The sequence below is a fragment of the Rousettus aegyptiacus genome, unplaced genomic scaffold (genome assembly GCF_014176215.1).
Source record: "Rousettus aegyptiacus isolate mRouAeg1 unplaced genomic scaffold, mRouAeg1.p scaffold_m13_p_6, whole genome shotgun sequence".
In the NCBI taxonomy this organism is placed as follows: domain Eukaryota; kingdom Metazoa; phylum Chordata; class Mammalia; order Chiroptera; family Pteropodidae; genus Rousettus; species Rousettus aegyptiacus.
The window spans coordinates 104,673,881-104,692,995 of record NW_023416309.1 but is presented as its reverse complement, the minus strand read 5'-3'; the positions used below and the strand labels follow the sequence as shown (position 1 = coordinate 104,692,995).

Here is a 19,115-nt window from a genome sequence, read left to right as displayed (position 1 = left end):
GCGAAATAACTTAGCCCAGGTCTGGATTTAGAGCCGCCCTCCATCTTGGCCCCAGACCACGGTGAATTAAATCATAAACTTCTGGCAAGTCTGCCCTTTGGAAATGAAGAGAATCTCACATGACACACATGGATTGTTATAAAAAGGCACCAAGCCACATGATGCAGAAAATACCTAAGGGAAAATTCCAGCCGCGAATACCCACCACGATAATTAGTGATCAGAGTGGTCAGTTATCCAGTTGCTCAACACACCTTTATTGTAAACAGGCGTGAAGTTAAATTCTGCCACAAGAGCAGCAGAAGAATGCCCATCTGGGAACATTGTTGGTAAAACAAAGTAAAATGTTCAAGTAGGAGGGTAGGGATAAGGGATAAAACAACGGAAGTATTTAAAGTAAGACTAATTGTTATTTTTATGTATTTCACATACTGACGGTGAATGGGTTCCTTAAGGTTTTGTTAATTGGAGAATGACAGGTTTCCCACCCTCCACACCGTAACATTTTGGATGACATGATTCTTTGCTGGAGGGTGTGGAAGGGACCTGTGCATTGTAGCACATTCCACCGCATCTCTCTGGCCTCTTACTCATTAGACGCCAGTAACCACCGCATCGCAGTTGTGACACACGAAAATGTCTCCAAAGTGTCCCCTGTTGGGAACCTCTGGATTTAACATCATTATCCTGAAATACTGAAAAGCTGCAGACTCGGGCGAAAAACCTTAATGTCATGTGCCATTTTATTTATAGATCAGCGTGGGTGGAATTAGTGTCAGCCATCTTCAAGCTGTTAGGCTAGACTTCAAGTTCAGTGTAGACCTGCACTCTCTGACACCATGTATGCTGTGCAAAAATATATCTGTGTGTGAGCATTGCACCCAATCTCACTTGTACCAGCGAGCATCCTTTCTCTGCCTTCCACGTCAAGTCTCCTACAATAGCAATGAAAGTGCTCTTTCTGTTGCTGAATGCACTGATTTAAAGAATATATTCAGGAAAGTATATGGAAGGTAAGTATTAACCCAAACAAACCTGAGCCTGTCCTGGAAGGGATCTTCTAACGTCTGCTTTAGGAGATCCCAGCCTGCGGCACTGCCATGTGCTAATACTCTCTACCCCCTTAGCTCACTTCACGAGAGTCACCCCTAAATAATTTCCACTCTTCCCTGTTCTAAGACTATTTTGACTTCACTCCCTTGTACTCACTCCCCTTTTGGCTGGTTTAGCTAACTTTATGATGTACTCCTCATAAAGTTAGTGAATCCCCTGCTTTTTAAACCTCTCTTTGGCTTCCGCTAAGCTACCATCTTTCCCTAAAGTCTCCCCATTGAAAGTTTGCATTTAATAACGGAAGTTGCCAACGTCTTGACCTTCTTTCAGATATGACAATGGATGATGTTCGGGAATACGAGAAAAACATGCATGAACAAACCAACATAAAAGTTTGCAATCAGCATTCCTCCACTGTGGATGACATAGAGAGCCATGCCCAAACAAGTGTATGTAGAATTTTTAAAACATGTTGCCCACCCTTTACCAAACGTACACGTAAACTGACCTTTGAAATACTGCGAACGCTCAGTTCTCGAACTTCACAAAAAAGTGTCATCGCCCAAAGGCTATTGCTGCAGGACCTGAGCTGGGTCTAAATTGGACAGTTGTCACCTCTTGCTTCCAGACATTTTGATACTTTAAAGCCGCTTGACTTAGGGGTTGTTTCAGTCCTAAAACTAAGAACACGGAGAGTGGAAACAATTTCTGGTATCAATAAACAGCCTGTGCCACAGAAGAATAGAGGAGTAAAGAAGGATGTCACATGCAAACTAGAACATCGTACCAATAACTTTTAAAAACATAGTTAACACTCAGTCGTTCATTCAAAGGAGAGCTTCTGGCCCATCCGGTACTTTAGGTTTCTTCCTATTTGCTTTGAAATGCCTTCTCCGGCCCTTTATAGCTCTTTTACCCAACTAGTTCCTTTTTCTAGGTTAGTGTCGAGATGGGGCTGCGGTCAGTGCACACACCTGGCTGCAGAGCAAAGATATGGTGAGCTGGGACCACACCAGAGCTAGCCTGGGACCTAAGATAAGGCCCAGAGAGTGCCAGGTTATTTAGGGGCATGTTGGAAATGGAGAGTTGACTGTATGGTGTACACCAGCATGGTTACATTTTCAATATGGTTCTATCTCAGACATTCATGCTAATGAAAAGGAGATCCAGAAGACAAAGAAATGTGCAGTCACTAAGCCATTTGTCTGCAGCTTTGGCCAGAGCCGTGCGTGATCTTTGGGTGCCCGCTTGAGCCCACATGTCTGTCAGCTCATGCCCGAGAATAATACGTGTTAGATTTTTTTTTTTTTTTTAAATGGGTGACATAGTTATAGAAAATTAAGAAACGGCTGTTGTCATTTGGAATCATGAAGACATCTTGGGTTGCGCTGTGGAAATTTTCAGTCGGGTTTTTAGAGCATGTCTTTGGAATGTGCCCTGCAAGGCTCCTCTGCCGCTGTCGGATGCATGTGACTGCCCTGAGGTTGAAGTGGCCCTAACTCTTCCTCCCCACTTTGCGCGTGGTAATGATGGGATTTACAGAAAACCATTCCGATGGGACAGCCAAGGTGGTCCTCTCCGTGTACAGACCAGTTCCGATAGGACTTCCCCCTCCCCCTCCCCCTGTTCTAAAGTTAGAAATGCTCCTTAAGGAAACGGTCCTTGAATTTTCATCCCTTTCAATAACCTTTTCTTATAGGAATGTTAGACGCCAGCTCACCCCCGCAGCCGCTCTCTGAAAGCTGCTCACTATAAGTATGAGCAGACTGAGCAGACGAAGCCACAGGAAGCGGGAGACCCCACACGTCCCAAAGATACAAAGCACACAGTGCTTGTCTCATTCTGAGATCTTACGGCTTTCAACGGAAGGCGTTGTGTTTGGTCTTCTTTTCATTTTACTGTGATTATTAGTGGTAGAAGGTCAGTTTACCTGGTCAACGGTGATACCTAAAACAATATTCTCTGGCTGCCCCGCACAGGGTTCCCATGACATTAGCATAAAGAGGTAGATGCCTATCTCCTCAGAAGTTACACACAGTGCTTATTTTGAATGCTTACATTTCCCTTATTCTGTGGAATTCCATCAAATTGGAGACCATTTATTTTTTTATTGTCTTCTCTATATTATAATGAAAAACGAAGTCGAGAGGCTGTTGCCCATCACAAATAAAAACTGCATGGATGCTCAATAAAATTTAAATCATCCACCCGAGTAGGGACGAATTAGATTGAAGTTAAGCAAAATTAACATCCCTGAACGCAGAAATAAGCACATAGTCTCCTTTTCAATAGAACAATTTCTGTGCCTTCAATGAAGGGAACTTTGAAGAGACTCTGGAACCAAGTGTAAATTCAAAATTCTGTACTTTGGTGGTTTCTGCTCCCTGCTGGATATGTGGAGAAGAGCACTATGTTCAGCCGCCTGTTTAAAAGTCTGATTTTTTTCCAAATTGATGTCCATTTATTACAACAGAAACATACTTCAATTTGCTGAAATTTTTCTGAGAGTCTCGATTTTATTTCAAAATAACCCTTTTTAAAAAAACTCACTTCTTAGCTTGTTTAATAGTCTCATTTTTTCAAAAGTGGAAAGTTTACCAGTACAGTTTTTCTTGTTATAGTCTGAATTTTGTATTACATCAACACAGCCATAATTTTTTTATTTCCTTGGTCAAAAAAAAAAAAAAAAAGTTCCCTTTCAGAATATTTTAGTAATTCTTTCCAAAAAAATCCTCTTAAGGATTTTGTTTTTTGAAAAATATTTCAGCCTTGCTCAAATGTTAATGATATGACCTAATGTGCGTGTGTGTATATATATATATACAAAATTTCCTAATGATTTCTACCATGCTATGAATATTCATTCCATAGTTAGTATTTCCAAAGTGGCTGTGTTGTTTCCTGCTAGTTTATGTAATATCATCTAGTGAAGTTTCAACCACTAAGTTTAAGAACGAAAGATGAGTCTGTGGGGAGCTGAAACAGACATAGAAAATCCATGAGCAGCGAATATCACCTTTCCCCCAAGGACAAACTCTTAGGCCTCCAATCAGCACATTTTCTAATAAGCCCAGCTAACTGTTTCCCCTTTTAACAGCAGATAAACATGGCAAAGGATACCAGACTGGAAGTCATTAATAACCATAGCAATCGTAATAACAGGAGTAGTAATAGCAGTAATAGTGATAGAGTTCCTGAGAATGGGAGAAGAGATATCAAGCCGTAAAAGGCAAATAGGCCCTGAGAAGGAAGTCATCACAGTGTATCAGCACAGTGATGCATTTCCCATGCGTCTTATCTAAAAGGTTGTAAGTGTATATAATACCTTAAACATATTAGGGAAAGATTTATATTTTGAAAGATTTTTTTTTTTTTTTTACTTAGAAAACTTCAGGTATTTGGAAAATTATATCACGTGACAATGCCTGTTAAATGAGGCATCGCTGAATTTATTTCTTGAATGACAAATAATGCATTTTTTCTTTTAAATAAAAATTTCACTCATTAAATCATCCTCTCCCTTTGTTCTCCATTCTTTTATGTTTCCTTGAGAAATGATTTGGGTTCTTCTGGTTTGGTTTGCTTTTTGGTTTGGGGATAATTAGCAGGGTTTGTTGTTGTTATCATCTTACTTATTTGTTAAGCTGAATTAATTAAAACCCAGCACCTAAACAATCTCAGGATGGATATACGGTCAGGAAACAAGTATCCTCTAAAATGCAAAATATATATATACTTATTGAATAAAAAGATAGCATGTGGAGAAATTCTGTTGTTTGCTCTTGACCCTATAAAGGTATATTTGTATTTTCACGATCTAAAATAGACAATATGCATCATTTTGGGGTCATTGATTGCTTTAATTACTTTCTCTTTATAGAAGAGATGGCCAGGTCTATTAATAGTTCCATATAACACACTATACCCATCTCCCTCTCTCTCTCTCTCTCTCTCTCTCTCTCTCTCTCTCTCTCTCTCTCTCTCTCTCTCTCTCTCTCTCTCACACACACACACACACACACACACACACTGTTCTGGTTTGGTTCTGTACTCCCCCAATACATTCTTATTCAGAGTACTTAAAATATGTGGGAAATCTTGGATGGATATTCATAAAGGAATATTTTTTCAGACGTTTGCCTCAGTATAAAGAAAAAAGTCAGGGTTTAGGATTTCAGTGATAATATGGGTTTATAATCTGGAGAGGACCCTTTATTATAGGGTTTCTATAGGTCCTTTAAAAACAGGCATAGAGATTAATCCATTTGCATTTCTTCTAAATAACTGCTCTTCTTTTTTTCTTCTTTGAAGACATGACAATGGATGAAGTCCGAGAATTCGAACGAGCCACTCAGGAAGCCACCAACAAGAAAATCGGCGTTTTCCCACCTGCGATTTCTATCTCGAGCATCCCCCTGCTGCCTTCCTCGGTCCGTAGCGCCCCTTCTAGTGCTCCGTCTACACCTCTCTCCACAGACGCACCAGAATTTCTGTCCCTTCCCAAAGATCGGCCCCGGAAAAAGTCTGCCCCAGAAACTCTCACGCTTCCAGACCCTGAGAAGAAAGCCACCCTGAATTTACCCGTCACACACTCTTCAGATAAGCCATGTCAGCCCAAATCAGAGTAAATTCATATGAATATTTCATGGGGTTTTATATTTTCGTTTTCGGGTTTTGTGTTTTGGTGGTTTTTGTTTGTTTTTTAGTTTTTTGTTTTGGTTTGGTTTTTTTTTTTTTTTTTTTTTTTTTTTAGAATCTTCTAATATAGAAACAGACTGCTTTGTCACTCGAACATGTTCCTTTGATCTCTGAGCGTGCATGGAGTTAAGTAATTTCACATATAATATGCTTCCCTAAGTAAGCCACACAGTGTCCCATTAGATGTAAAATGTAAGACTTGCAAAGGACAGAAGGAATCAATCTCCTGTAGCCAGGGAGGAAGCCTGATTATTGGGCATTTGATGAGGTTGGTATGGACTTCAAGCGTAAATAAATGAAATCTTTACTCCACTGTGTTTACAAGGTGTGGTAAAACAGTGAAGTCACTTTCCTCCCATCAAACCTGAAATTCTCAAAGACACTCTCAGGCATAATATACCTAATTGCTAAATTTTGAACTGCTCATCACCAATACTTGAATACCAATAGTTACTAAGATTCGTATTTTGGTTAGTCTGACTCAGGATTTGGGGCCTAATTAATAACACTTTAAATTTTTTGAAAATTTTAATTATCAACATATAGAGGCTCCAAGTGCAATTAATGATAACCTATTTATACCTTTCACAGAATTTAATAAAGATTCCACTTGTTTCTGTCTTTTAATAACTTTCCCCTTTCTGCCCTCGTGGCCTCAGAAATCTTACGAATATCATAGATGAATGTGACCTTAAATGACAGACTTTGGAAGGGTGAAGTTAGGAAACCAAGAGGCCCAGGTGAGGCACACATCTTTTTTCTCTACAGGTACCAAAAAACCTTAACTGTCAGCTTCTATCATCCATTACCATTCTCAGAATTTGTAATCAAGTAGAATTCATTGACTATCTGCCCAAGTTCAAGGGTAGAGAAAGCCAACTGGACTTTAACACTGTCAGAATGTCTGGTTTGGGAACCCTAAAAAAAGAGAATTGTCTCCTGTCCCCGCTCCTGGTTTTGTTTTTCATGACATCCAGACTTCGTGGAATGGATTGCCCATCACTGGACCTTAGAAAAGACTGTCATTCTCTTTCTGCTTACTTGAAATCCAAATATTGGGAATGTTGCAGAAGTCAAGTAAATACTGTCAGGTGGGAAGAGAGAATGAACAGAATCGTTGACTCCTATTTGTACAGTAAATGGAGGAGTAAAAGAAGATGCCCCTCTAACTTTCTTTTCTGCAAGTAGTGGTAATGCAAGGTTAGATTCAATGTGGACAGGAGGCGAGATCATTCACCACAGTGGCAGAAAGAGAACTCTCCTTTAAAGAGAAAAATCTGCCACCTTTGCACTCACTGCCTTTTAACGCAGAAGGAAGGGCGAGCAGAATCTAGCATTCATGTAGGTCCTCCAAGAGAGGAAGAGAAAAAGGAAATTGGGCAACTCCAAGCCCCCAGCTAGCCTTCCTGACCTTAACTTCCAACCTCAGGAAAGGGACCTTCCCAAAACAGATTCCAAAGGAAACAACATAGACCAAGGAGAATAAATATTCTCCTCTCTGTCACAGCCTCTCAGCCAGTGGACCCCGCCTGCTTCTCAGTGCTCGGCACTCTGCATAGTGTCTTTCAAGTTGACAAATTCTCCCAAGGTGCAGGTGCTGGCCCCATGAGCCTAGCACCAAGAGGAAGTTACACATCAGACTGTCAAGGTCGTTTCTTTATCTACAGGTTGACATTTAGCTGGAAAAATAAATAAACCCAGAACTCAAGGGGAACCAGTTGCAAATAGCTTAGATCAACACTGCATCTCTTCCCTAAGAATGATAGCATTGTAATAGGACATCTTTGCATGGTATGGTAGCATGATTTTTGCTTGTGGGAAAACGTAATCTTTTATCAAACCCCTTGGACTTCCCAATGGCTCCCTCTCCACACAGTAGTACTCAACAAGAATGTTTGGCTTTAGAAAGCAAAATTCCATTTTCAGAAGACAGTGATAGTGTGCGTATTTGCTTACCGTGTATTTGCAAGCGGAAATCAGGACGGGGTGGGATCGTTCTTCAATAGAACGATTCATTTTGTGCAGTTCGTTCACACATCTGGCACCCAATTTTTCCTTTCATGCCATTACTGTTTTCCCTTTTTGTGAAGTAGCTTCCGCCGTCAAGGTCAATAATTCTCTGCTTTCGAAAGCTAATTTCTGACTTCCTTCTGTGAGTTTTCTTCCATAGCCAGCACAATACCACAGACATCAATTACAAACTGCTGATGATAGTGTGATTTTCAGCCGTCAAATGTGTGTGCTCTTAAAATGCGTTCAGTTTCCTGTCTACGTGTGGTTTGTGTGCATTTAATGAAAGGGGGGTGCTTATATTCCTTTAGCTGCTTTGAATATCTAATCCAGTCACAAGCATATATAACTTCACTATTGATTTTCAAATGTCATTTTACATTCTCCGTACATGAATTTGTTTATTGTGGGATACAAGCCTGCGATGAATGTATATACAGAACATTAATAATTCCTGTAAGGATGGAAATCAAGTGGCTGCATGATGGAAACTTAAAGGAAAAAAGAAAAAAGCAGAAACTTGAATTCATTAAGCATGTTTGGGGGAAAATAGAATCTTTAACTCAGTGCCTCTGTTTGCAATGTGGGAACCTTCAACTTTGTTCACCAAAATTGTATTATACCTGTACATATATATATATAAATATAGTATAGTGAATCAGACACCACCAGTTTGAAGTCTCTGGTCCATAGATTTCTTTAAATAGCCCATAGACTAACATATATGTGCACGCCATCTTCATCTCTGACGTTAGCGAAAACCATCAAAATGACTGTAAATTTTATTTCGGTGGATTCCAAACACGGAACGCACACATGCTTTTCGTCGGCTGTAGTACAGCACTGTTGCTTTGACTGTGTTTTCCCCACATAAGAAGATCTTGGTGTTTTTACCCCATAAACTCTGTCAGAAATTAACTCTGAAGACCATTTCATCGTCGTACTTTTGGGCTGTAATCAAAGAAAGCAAAGGAAAAGCTTAACAGCAAAGGAGGCCATGACATTTTTCAGTTACCGCTGTTAGAACTGACAGGATGTGTGTTCATGGGTAAATTAATTTTTAAACCCTTCTCATGGTTTTGCATCTATGTAGGGGGGAAATGGTTTTAATTTATTCGGAGGTACTTATTAGCCATGTTGTTGGTTGTGAAAATAAACCTCTGAGTAGCACAGTTGTGGGTGTATAACACAGACGCTCAAAAAACACAAGCCCCATCCCCCAAAAGTAATTATGTGGTTTTCTTTAAAGACACTGTAATAAAGTTAGTGGCCTAAGAGAAGAGATTCTGACACATATCGAAAAATCGTTTTTCTGTGAAAATGTCAAGGCTAATGTATTTGTGTGTATTTTTAAATTCTCCTTTTAGCATCTCCCCGTGGCTCAGAGACAAGGTCACTGGCTGGTTTAAGTCAATAAGAATTTTTCTTTTCAGAAGGGCCAGAGTATAATTTACTCTAAATATAATGTGGACTCGGATAATCCAATAGATAAGAATTGTCTTAAATATTTTCAGTCCCTTTCTGATCAATCATCTGACTCAGCAGGCTAGTTGACAATCTGCCATCTGAGCCATAAGTCTTGAAATTTAAAAAAAAAAATCTGTCCAGTGACCGTAACTGGTCATGGGTACACTTTAAAAAAAAAAAAAAAAAAAAAAAACTACACAATTCTTGCTGAAACTGAAGTGCTGCTCAGCGTTGGCATTCAGAGGCAACACGTACTGGGTTCATCTGCGTCCTACCTTCAGAACAGTCTGTTTGCTTTTGCAGTATTGGTGTTTAAGCTTTTTAGGAGTCGTGCAATAAGAGAATGTGAATATGTTGAGAACTGTTCAGATGCCGTTATTAATTGTAATTTCGTTGTTAACAAATGCTTTAGGATAAGTCTCGATGTTTTTGCTTAAAATTGAAAGCATGTCTGTTGAATCGCGAGTCTCCCTTCTACGTGATCACCAAGAAGAGATTCTCTGAGTTGATGTAATACCTCTGTCACTCTTATGTAGCTTCGAGTGTAATTTTTAGTGTTTACATTTTGAGCTGGGATCTTCATTAGTTAAATTAGTCAGTATGCCGCTGCCACTGCTGAAGGACCAAGTTTTGGAATGCACAGTGTTATAGATGACAAGCAAAGCAAACAAAAAGTTGATCCTCAACATACCATCGTTCGGTGTCATTTTATGGCTTTTTTGTGTTTCTTTCCCAGTTATTTATTATTGTTAACAACTTCCTTTTTCTTACATTCTGTTGTAAATAAAGTACAAAGCAATCTTCTTTCCAAGTGTAGCTTCCTCTCTCTCTCTTTCTCAGCTCCTCTCTCTTTTCTCAAGGGAATCTTGCCAATAGCGAACTTGTGGGTTGACGGGAAAGAAGCTATCAAAGAATAAAAAAAATAAGCCAGTGGCCAGTACTTAGACCCAGTTCTAGAGGGCTTGTAGGCAAGGAAGTCTGACCTGCTAATCGTCCTGGCGCCTCTAGGGCCAGGACCTCTGGGATGAAAAGCCTAGTGCCGGCTCTAACTATCCAGCCAGAAAATACCCAAGGTGAATCTATAGCCCAGGTGGATACACACATAGGCTCATCCATCCACCTAACAGGTGCCCAGTTCCCTATGATCAAATGTGAGGCTGCAGTCTGAGTAATAACCAAGAAAAATCCCCCCAAGGGAATCTGTAGGAATACCGCCCCAGTGGGACACCAGATTTCCTTCCATTGCAGGGCGGCCGGTCCAGCATGAACCGTAATCACTCTGAATCACTCTGATATGGTTTCTCCACCTCAAGTAGCTCCTGTTGTTCCCAAAAGGATCCTCTGGGGATGAGTAAAGTGAGGACAGAAATTCTGCCCGGCCCTTGTTCAATAGTTTTCCTGGAGTTTAAGCAGCAACACCTCTCACTATGCTGAAAAGAATGTCAACATCCACATCGCGTGCATTTATCTCTGATTGTATCAGGCCACAGCTTCGTAGAACAGTGCCCCATAACTAGGCTTTCTACACTGAAAATTTTCCCAGACTCATGTAACACTAATCCGATTAACTAAGACATGTTTGCTTTTGTAGTTCCAACTTCACCGTTACCACCCCCACCCTGCCTTTTAATTTTCTCTTCAAAATACACAAACTTCCCACACACAGTTGGTGGCTGACTTTGAGCCAGCAAATTTGGGGAACAGCAGGCTGGCTGTTTATTCCCGGGGCTGAACTATAGTTGAATGCCTGCTGTTAAATATATAGATGTTTGTAACACCCCCAGTTTCTCAGTACCACTTTTAATCATGGTATTCTCTCATTTGAGGGTTTCTCTTAGACTTCTGAACACTTACTTAAAAAAAAAAAATTTAACTTTGGTACATTCCACTTGAGGCTTTGTGCCTCCATCTTCCAACTGCACCTTGGCCTCCCAAGTTCAGAATAAATCCTGTGGCCTTTCTCCAAGCCCTGTCCTGAAATAGTCCTATATGAAAATGTTACTCTCAAACCTGTAGCTTTGATGGCCTTGGAACACCAATCCACCTGTGAGTACATGTACATTCATGTGTGTGAGCATAAAAGTGTGTTTAACTTCGTGTGGTCGATTCAGGCTAGCCATTTTCAAGTCTATTATATTGACTTTCTCAGCTTAATTATTAGCCCTCTAGTATCCCCTACTCCCATAAATTCTCCCTTTTCTATAGCATGCAACCTAGTACAATTTCCCATTCAAGTCCAAACATTTAACTACTTCAACTCCCAGGAAAATTGGAAACAGCCTGGTACTTTGCCTTAATGTTCTTGCTCTGGTCGCAGCGTTGAGGACTTGAGCCAACATGTATCCAGAGAAACTGGATGTTGGCCTCGGGTCCTCGGGAATCAGACCGTTCAGTGCAGCAACATCGCTGAGCTGAATTAAAGACCCGGAATTTTTCATCTACCATATGATCCAGCAATCCCTCATGGTGGCCAGGACATGGAAGCAACCAAAATGTCCTACAGAAGGTGATTGGATAAGAAGCTGTGGTACATATATACAATGGAATGTCACTCAGCCATAAGAAGAGATGAAATACTGCCATTTGCAACAACATGGATGGCCCTCAAGATAATCATGTAAGCTAAATAAGCCAGACAAAAAATTGAAAACCACATGGTATCATTTATATGCAGGATATAAACCTAAAAGCAACAAACAGGACAGACAAACAGAGACTCATGGACATGAACAATAGACTACTGGTTACCAGAGGGGAGTGGGGAGGCAGACAGGGTAACAGAGGTCAAATATTTGGTAACAGAAAGAAATCTAACTACGAGCAGTGAACACACAATGCAATGTGTGTATATATATATGCCTTACTGTTGAACTGTACACCTGAAACTTACTTGATTTTGTTAACCAATGTCACCATAATAAAAAATGCGAGAGAGAGAGAGAGAGAAGAAAGAAAGAAAGAAAGAAAGAAAGAAAGAAAGAAAGAAAGAAAGAAAGAAAGAAAGAAAGAAAGAAAGAAAAAGAAGGAAAGAAAAGGAAGGAAGGAAAGAAGGAAGGAAGGAAGAAGGAAGGAAAGAGAAAGAAAGGGAGAAAGGGAGAGAGGAAGGAAGGAAGGAAGGAAGGAAGGAAGGAAGGAAGGAAGGAAGGAAGGAAGGAAGGAAGGAAGGGAAAAGAAATGTAAAGATAAAGATCTGGAATTTAGGGGATAGTTATGGTTAACTGGAAGTTCTAATGACGTGTACTGAGGCAGACACAAGAGATGGGATCATCCTTTCTCCTCCTTTAATGCACAGAAAGGAGATTTGGCCACTCCGTTCATCTGAGGGTGTTTGAGGGAAGCCAAATTGAGGCCTTTGTGATTTAAAAAAAAAAAAATCTTACTCCAAAATAACTTTCTGCTCTCAAGGAATTTTACATGCAAGATGCTGGCAGTTTTCCGCTTATTAGCAACCCCGAGAATCATTTTGCGATCTTACGCACACAAGTCATTCTATCCAGATCATTCCGAAGACAGCCGGCTGCTCTCCGTGTGCAGTCTGCTGGGAAGGTCAGTCCTCCTGCTAATGTGCGTTGTGCCTCTTCTCAGAACATGGTTTGAAAATTTAGAAGTATTTCTACAGGTTTGACTTTTCCCACTTTCATCTTAGAAAAAAAACTTCTTTTTCTTTGCGTTTTGTTAAAATCTATTATACAGACCCAAAGATCTGAATTTTCTTTTCACCTTCATTACGAACTTCTCACTTTGCTCTTTCTTCTGAGGAAGATAACTCATAGATACATACTTCTCTACAAAATGCTTCAAGAGTTTGTAATTGTTTTATAAACCCCTTTACTTTTGTTATATAGCATGTTTGTTATTTTTCATAGCTATGTAATATTCCATTGGGTTGGCAATCCATAATTTAAACATTCCTTTATTATTTGGCAATTTAGGTTTTCTGGGGTGTTGTTAGGGACATCTTTGTAACATAGTTTATGTCTTTTTAATTATTTGTTTTGGATAAATTCCCGGAAATTGAATTACTGGGTCAAAGAATATGAATGTTTTTATGATTTTGGACGTTTACTGCCAACATCTCCTCCAAAGAAAATTGTACCAATTTACAATTCTACTCACAACGTATGAGTGAAAACATTTGCCTTCTTAAACAAGTATCTGCAATTTTAAAAGTTCAGTATTCTCAGCTCGTTATGCAACTGCTAGCATCCAAGCATCGCCCTACCCTCTCTTCTAATTCTTTACGAAATGGATGAAATCAACAAACCTTCTTTAACGGTTAAGACTACAGGCCCATATGAGTCCTTTGTTGATTTAATGTAATAATACCCTCTTTTTGGGTGTTCGTGCGATGAAGGGCAAGCCCAGATCAAGAAGTTCTCTGATTTATTTGTTCAGTGCCTTCTCAGGCTTACTAAACTGCAGAAATGTTGACTGGCTACTTCCAGAAACAAAAGCATAAGGAACTGTACTTAATTGAATAAACAAACATCCATTCTAAGTCATTTTGTTTTCACGCTTTCAGTGATAACAAACATGGAATGATGATTTGTACTTGAGGATTTTCTAAAAGCCACCATATCAGTGCCAATAAGGTTTTGTTTTGTTTTGTTTTTAACTAAGAGAGAGACTCAAGGTAAAAAACTCCAGCTCTCTGTTTTAGAATCAGTGACTCCCTGATTCTAACAGAACCTTGCTGAGGATGGAGCAGAGTCCTTCCTAAGTTTTTCTTTTAACGTCTTGGAAAGGATGTGATGGTAGATTGTGTATTGCTCCAACAAAGGAAAAGTTAACAGTCAGTGTGTCGCCCTCTCTTGAGCCATGTGAGACCCATCTCTGAGGAACAGAGAATTCCCAAGGAGAATGAATGGACATTACTTACACATAACAAAGACAAGGTATAAAATTTGCCTTCAAGTTAGTTGGAAATCTACCTGCAGTCTACTTTTTTGTTGTTAGTATTGTGTGTTTACGTTAACTTTTAATTTCGAAATAATTATGGGTCCACAGAAGGTTACAAAGACATGCACAGAGATGTCCTGTATGCCCTTCACCCGGCCTCCTCCAGTGAAAGCAGCTTCTACAACTATCATGCAATATTACAACCATAAAGCTACACACACGTGCATGTGAAAGTGGTGAAATCTGAATAGCTTTAAGTGTATCATTCAGTAGCGTTAAGTAGACTCACAGTGTTGTCTAACCGTCAAGTAGACTCACAGTTTTGTCTAACCATCGCCTCTATTTCCAAAACTTTTTCATCATCTCAAACAGAAACTCTATACCCATTAGATAATAACTTTGTATCCTCCCCTGCCTCCAGGCCCTGCTAGCGTGTCCATTCTCCTTTCTGTCTCTATGAATTTACCTATTCCGGAAATTTTCATAAAACGGAATTATACAATATCTGTCTTTGTGTCTGGCTTATTTGTGTCACTTAGCATAATGTTTTCAACATTTGTTCATGTTATGGCATGCATCAGACATCATAAAGGCTTATTTTATGACGGGGAAATCTGATAAGCCAATAAGCAAAGATACTCTCCTGTGTGCTGCATTTTCTAATGCTGCGTGATGGGTAAATCACTTCCCCTTTCTGAGCCTTCATTTCTTCAAATGTAACAACAGCAATAATAACATGTAGTATATATTATATCTCAACGGCAAGTATATAAAAATCAGATTGCCACTTGGTGATGGAAGCTGTTGCTGAAGAGCTATGAGAAAAAGAGACAAAGTACAGGCAAGTTGAAATAAGCCCCATAAGAAAGACAGGATGGCTGTTCCCCACAGCTCCATCATTGCATGAAGCTCCTTTTTTTTTCAGTCTGAGTGAGTCTCTTCTTTTCAATCATAGGAGGAACTGAAAGCAATTGGAAAGTAGGTTAAAATGTCCTTTCTAGAAACAAATCTACCAAAGGACGTAAATATAAGAAATACAACTTTTTGTCCTTGCAGGATTCCAACAAACAATAATAACATCCCAAGAGGAACAATGTTTCAAGAAGAGGGTGATAATGCAGCTACTACTGCTCTGCTTGAAAAGAACTAGACAGATGAAGTCAGACCTGCAAAATCTGCTTCATCTTCATGCATGCAAGTTGTCAAATAATTGTTTTACCTTGTAAAGAGAAATAACTGAGGATACTCGGATGGTTAAAAAAAAAAAAAACAGCAAAAACTGTAACAAAGATTACTTGGTGGGTCAATAGTGTGTTTTGTTCAGAGTCTTTTGAGCAACATGACTGTTATGGCCAGAATATAAAAATGTCAAAAACTTCTCTTTTTCCTAATACACTAAATCTAATTTACATCTAAATGAAAAAGCATTCTAGGATAATAAGACACCCTTCCACACCTGATGAATGGCTTTCGAGACAGATCTGATAAATACACAATTTAACTAGAAAGGCCAATATTCTGTTAATTGGATTTGCTAAGCAATACTCAGCTACAACTCTTCAGTGATTCCTTTTAAATAAAATTAAACCAAATGTACCCAAAGAAGCATACATATCTCAAACATGAGCCTCTTCAACCTGGATCCAAATATGAATCAATTATTTTAAGTGTTTTTGGTGAGTTCCTCTCCTTCCTCTGCCTGTTGTATCTTCCTTGATTTTTCAAATGAAAACCAAGGAAAAGTAGATTAAAAAGTAGACTATCTCAAAGTCTTCTTAGGGGACATTTTGAGAGTCTTTCTTCTCAGAGGGAGCGCTGGAACCTATAAAGAGGACCCCTAAGATTTCACATGATATTCTCTCCTATGCTGAGGCACTTGAGATTTTACTTTCCTCCGAAAAGTGGTCACAAGCTCAAACATCTGAGTTACTACTGACTTGTACACACAATGACTCCTTGACCCTGGTCCCAGCCACCATAACGGCAGTCACCGGTTCTCCAACACCTACCCTCGAACTCATCTGTCCAAACCCTACCTCTCCTGAGATAGTAGAAGCCACTTCTATATTTAGAAGATAATGAAATCAACACCACTTGGGACCTATTTTCTTCCCACTGCTGTAGACACCCCACCTGTGGATGACAAGTTGCCCAAATCCTTCCCGAAGATTGTTGGGCTCAGTGGGCACTATACTCCATCCACCTAGCTAAAACACCTCCCCCACCTGTCTTTTCTCCCGCTTCAATTAAATCACAAGGGCTTACTTGATCTCAAATCCCAAATACACTCCCTGTGTTTGGGAACTTGTTGGAAGGGTGCTATCATTAGATTGGAATATATGCACCAAATTGTAGCAAAACAGCTTAGATTTTCCAGCTCTGATTTTTTTCTGGGGGGCGGTCTCAATAGTTACCTCAGAGATACTTTGGAACCATACAATTTTACTTACGTGTGGAATACTAAACAAGAAAAGAAACTCATAAAAACAAAAAAGCAAACAAACAAAACAAATACAAACTCATAGATACAGACAACAGATCGAAGATTACTAGAGTGGAAGGAGAGTCAGAGAGGGTGAAATGGGGTAAAGGGGATCAAATGTACAGTGATGGATGGAAATCAGACTTCGGGCGGTGAGCATGCTATAGTGAATACAGACACTGTATAATGTTGTATGCCTGAAACTCACATAATGTTATTAAGTAGTGTTAGCTCCATAAAAACAAATAAATAATTCAACCAAGGTGTACCTGTTGACACACTGTTTTTCCAACCCTGGCTCCACCCTTTGTTATAGTGTTAGCTTTACAATTAAATATAATAAATGCTAAAAAACATTTTAAAAAATATTTCGAGGTTCTAAAACTGAAAAATATATCTCAGAGCATCTTAGGCCTTGATTAAGAACCACCACCACTTCCATATAATATGGAGTTTTTGCAGAATATGTTTATCTATCATCCACCCTCTCTTCATAATGCTTCCTTTAGCAAAGCACTGGCTATAATATCATACTCATGCAATGTGCACACCACCAACTGTCAGCCTTCCATGAACAGTCAATAATGGGTAACATCCTCATTTTTGAATATGAGCAGGCATCCTTTTCCACCCATACATAATTAGACTTGTTCATTGTATATTTATCACCTGATTCTATTCTAGGAATTGAATGTGAGAGGCAATATCTTCCTCCAGTCTTCACAGCTAGGCAACCAAGCAGCGTAAACATGACAAACAATCCAGACAGAACACACACAGCTCACAGTAAAATGTGCAGGGTCACAGCTGCCTTTGAAGACCAGCCCTTAAACATCTCTAACTAGTGATGGAGAGTCAGGCTCTGTTCTTGCTCATTGACCTCAACTGATGCGTCTTGGAAGTGGAACGCTCTGCCCCTTTCTTATTTTAAGCCAGGTTGCTGAAGACTCCTAGTTCCCTTGTTACAGCTGGTGTCCTTCCAAAAAAGATTGCAACCTCCTTTAATAATTTACTAAACTTAGACTCAAATTTACAGATGAACATACAAGCGCAGTTCCAGCTTCCTCAGCCAGTTAGTCTTACCTTGTCCTAATAGATCAAGTCTGTATCCCATTTATTACAATGGATTGTCATATAAGTGTGATTTATTCAACACATACGTATTAAATTCTTCGTATGGCTCAGACACAATTGCTGGTGCCGTGAATACAAAGATGTAAAGTGATTCATTTAGTCAAACAGCACATTTTAACGGAGTGCCTACTAAGTGCTATGAAATGGGGATGATTAGGTAAATGTGACAGATAGGGACTCCCCCCCACACACACTCTTATAGGGAGAGCTTAGGTGAGTGAGCAAACAAATAAATAATATAATCACAACTGTGATGAAAAGGAAATAAATAAGTTACTGCATTAAGAGAATGATGGAAGAGACTTGTTTTACATAAGGTAGACAGGAAGGCCTCTGTATAGGTAGTATCCTTGTTATCCCTCACCTGGTTACTTACAGTCAACTACAATAGCCTTTGAATAAAGCCTCCTGCTTGTGCCACAGGTCATTTGCACTTGCTGCTGAGAACGCTCTTGTCTCAGTTAACTGTATGATTGGCTCCCTCGTCTCCTTCGTGTCATACCTTAAAAGCCACTCTCTCATTGAAGGCGTTCAATGGTCATCTTAACTAAAATTTCCCTTTTGGGGGCACCGTGGGCCTGTCCAGAAGTTATATCACATGTGATAACACAATGGATTGAAGGTAGAAGCAGATGTGAGAATCCAGTTATCTTTTAGTATGCCAGACATTTAAAAGATTTGCAAAAATGTGCAAAACGCCATCCTTTTCACTAAATTATTTTTTAAATGAACTTCCACAAAAAAATGTTATTTCTGTTAACATACGATAAGTTTATTACTTAAAAGGAATACATATTTTAATTCTTCAGTTTAAATTTGTAATACAGTAAATATCTACAGATATAACCTAAATGAGCAAAAGCTCTTTGTGTCCCTCAATAAAATTTAAGAGTATAAAGGAATCTTGAAATCACAAAGTTTGAGAACCCCTGTTTTAAAGTCTTCAAGCTGAAGAAGAGGGAAAGCACAAATTCAACATGACGAGGAAGCATTCACTGTGTATTCATTAGCCTCACAGATTTTTATGGGACAGGCACTATGCCAGATACCAGTGGTAAATTCTGAGCTCCTTTAAAGGATAAACATATCATGGGAAATACATGAGTAACTAGACCATCCTAGTACTGGATGTTACAGTAATACTAGTGCCCCGCATGACATATTTAATCCAGAAAGTCAGGGAAGACCCCTTGGAAGAGAAGTCTAGGCTGGGATCCAAAATGCGGGCAAAATACACCAAACAAGTTTCAGTACAATAGAGAAGCTGATTAACTGTGCTGGGAGGAAAAGGAAGATTTCACAGAGGCCATGGATATCTAGGCAGATTCTCAACAATATTTTCCAACTAACAAAAAGATTACAAATTCAAAGT

At 39.4% G+C, this 19,115-nt stretch overlaps 1 protein-coding gene across 4 annotated transcripts in view; it reads left to right on the top strand.

The window, feature by feature from the left end:
- Positions 1-10,032, top strand: part of PITPNC1 (phosphatidylinositol transfer protein cytoplasmic 1) — a 208,924-nt gene extending 198,892 nt beyond the window's left edge. For 3 of the 4 annotated variants that reach the window (XM_036223316.1, XM_036223317.1, XM_036223318.1), the window contains exon 9: positions 5,365-10,032. In XM_036223316.1, the coding sequence (XP_036079209.1) occupies positions 5,365-5,681 (317 nt within the window). In that variant the 3' untranslated portion in view covers positions 5,682-10,032. Of the gene's footprint in view, positions 1-1,383; positions 1,503-5,364 lie in introns of all 4 variants that reach the window. The other variant, XM_036223319.1, reaches the window with a different exon arrangement.
- The last annotated feature ends 9,083 nt before the right edge of the window (positions 10,033-19,115 follow it).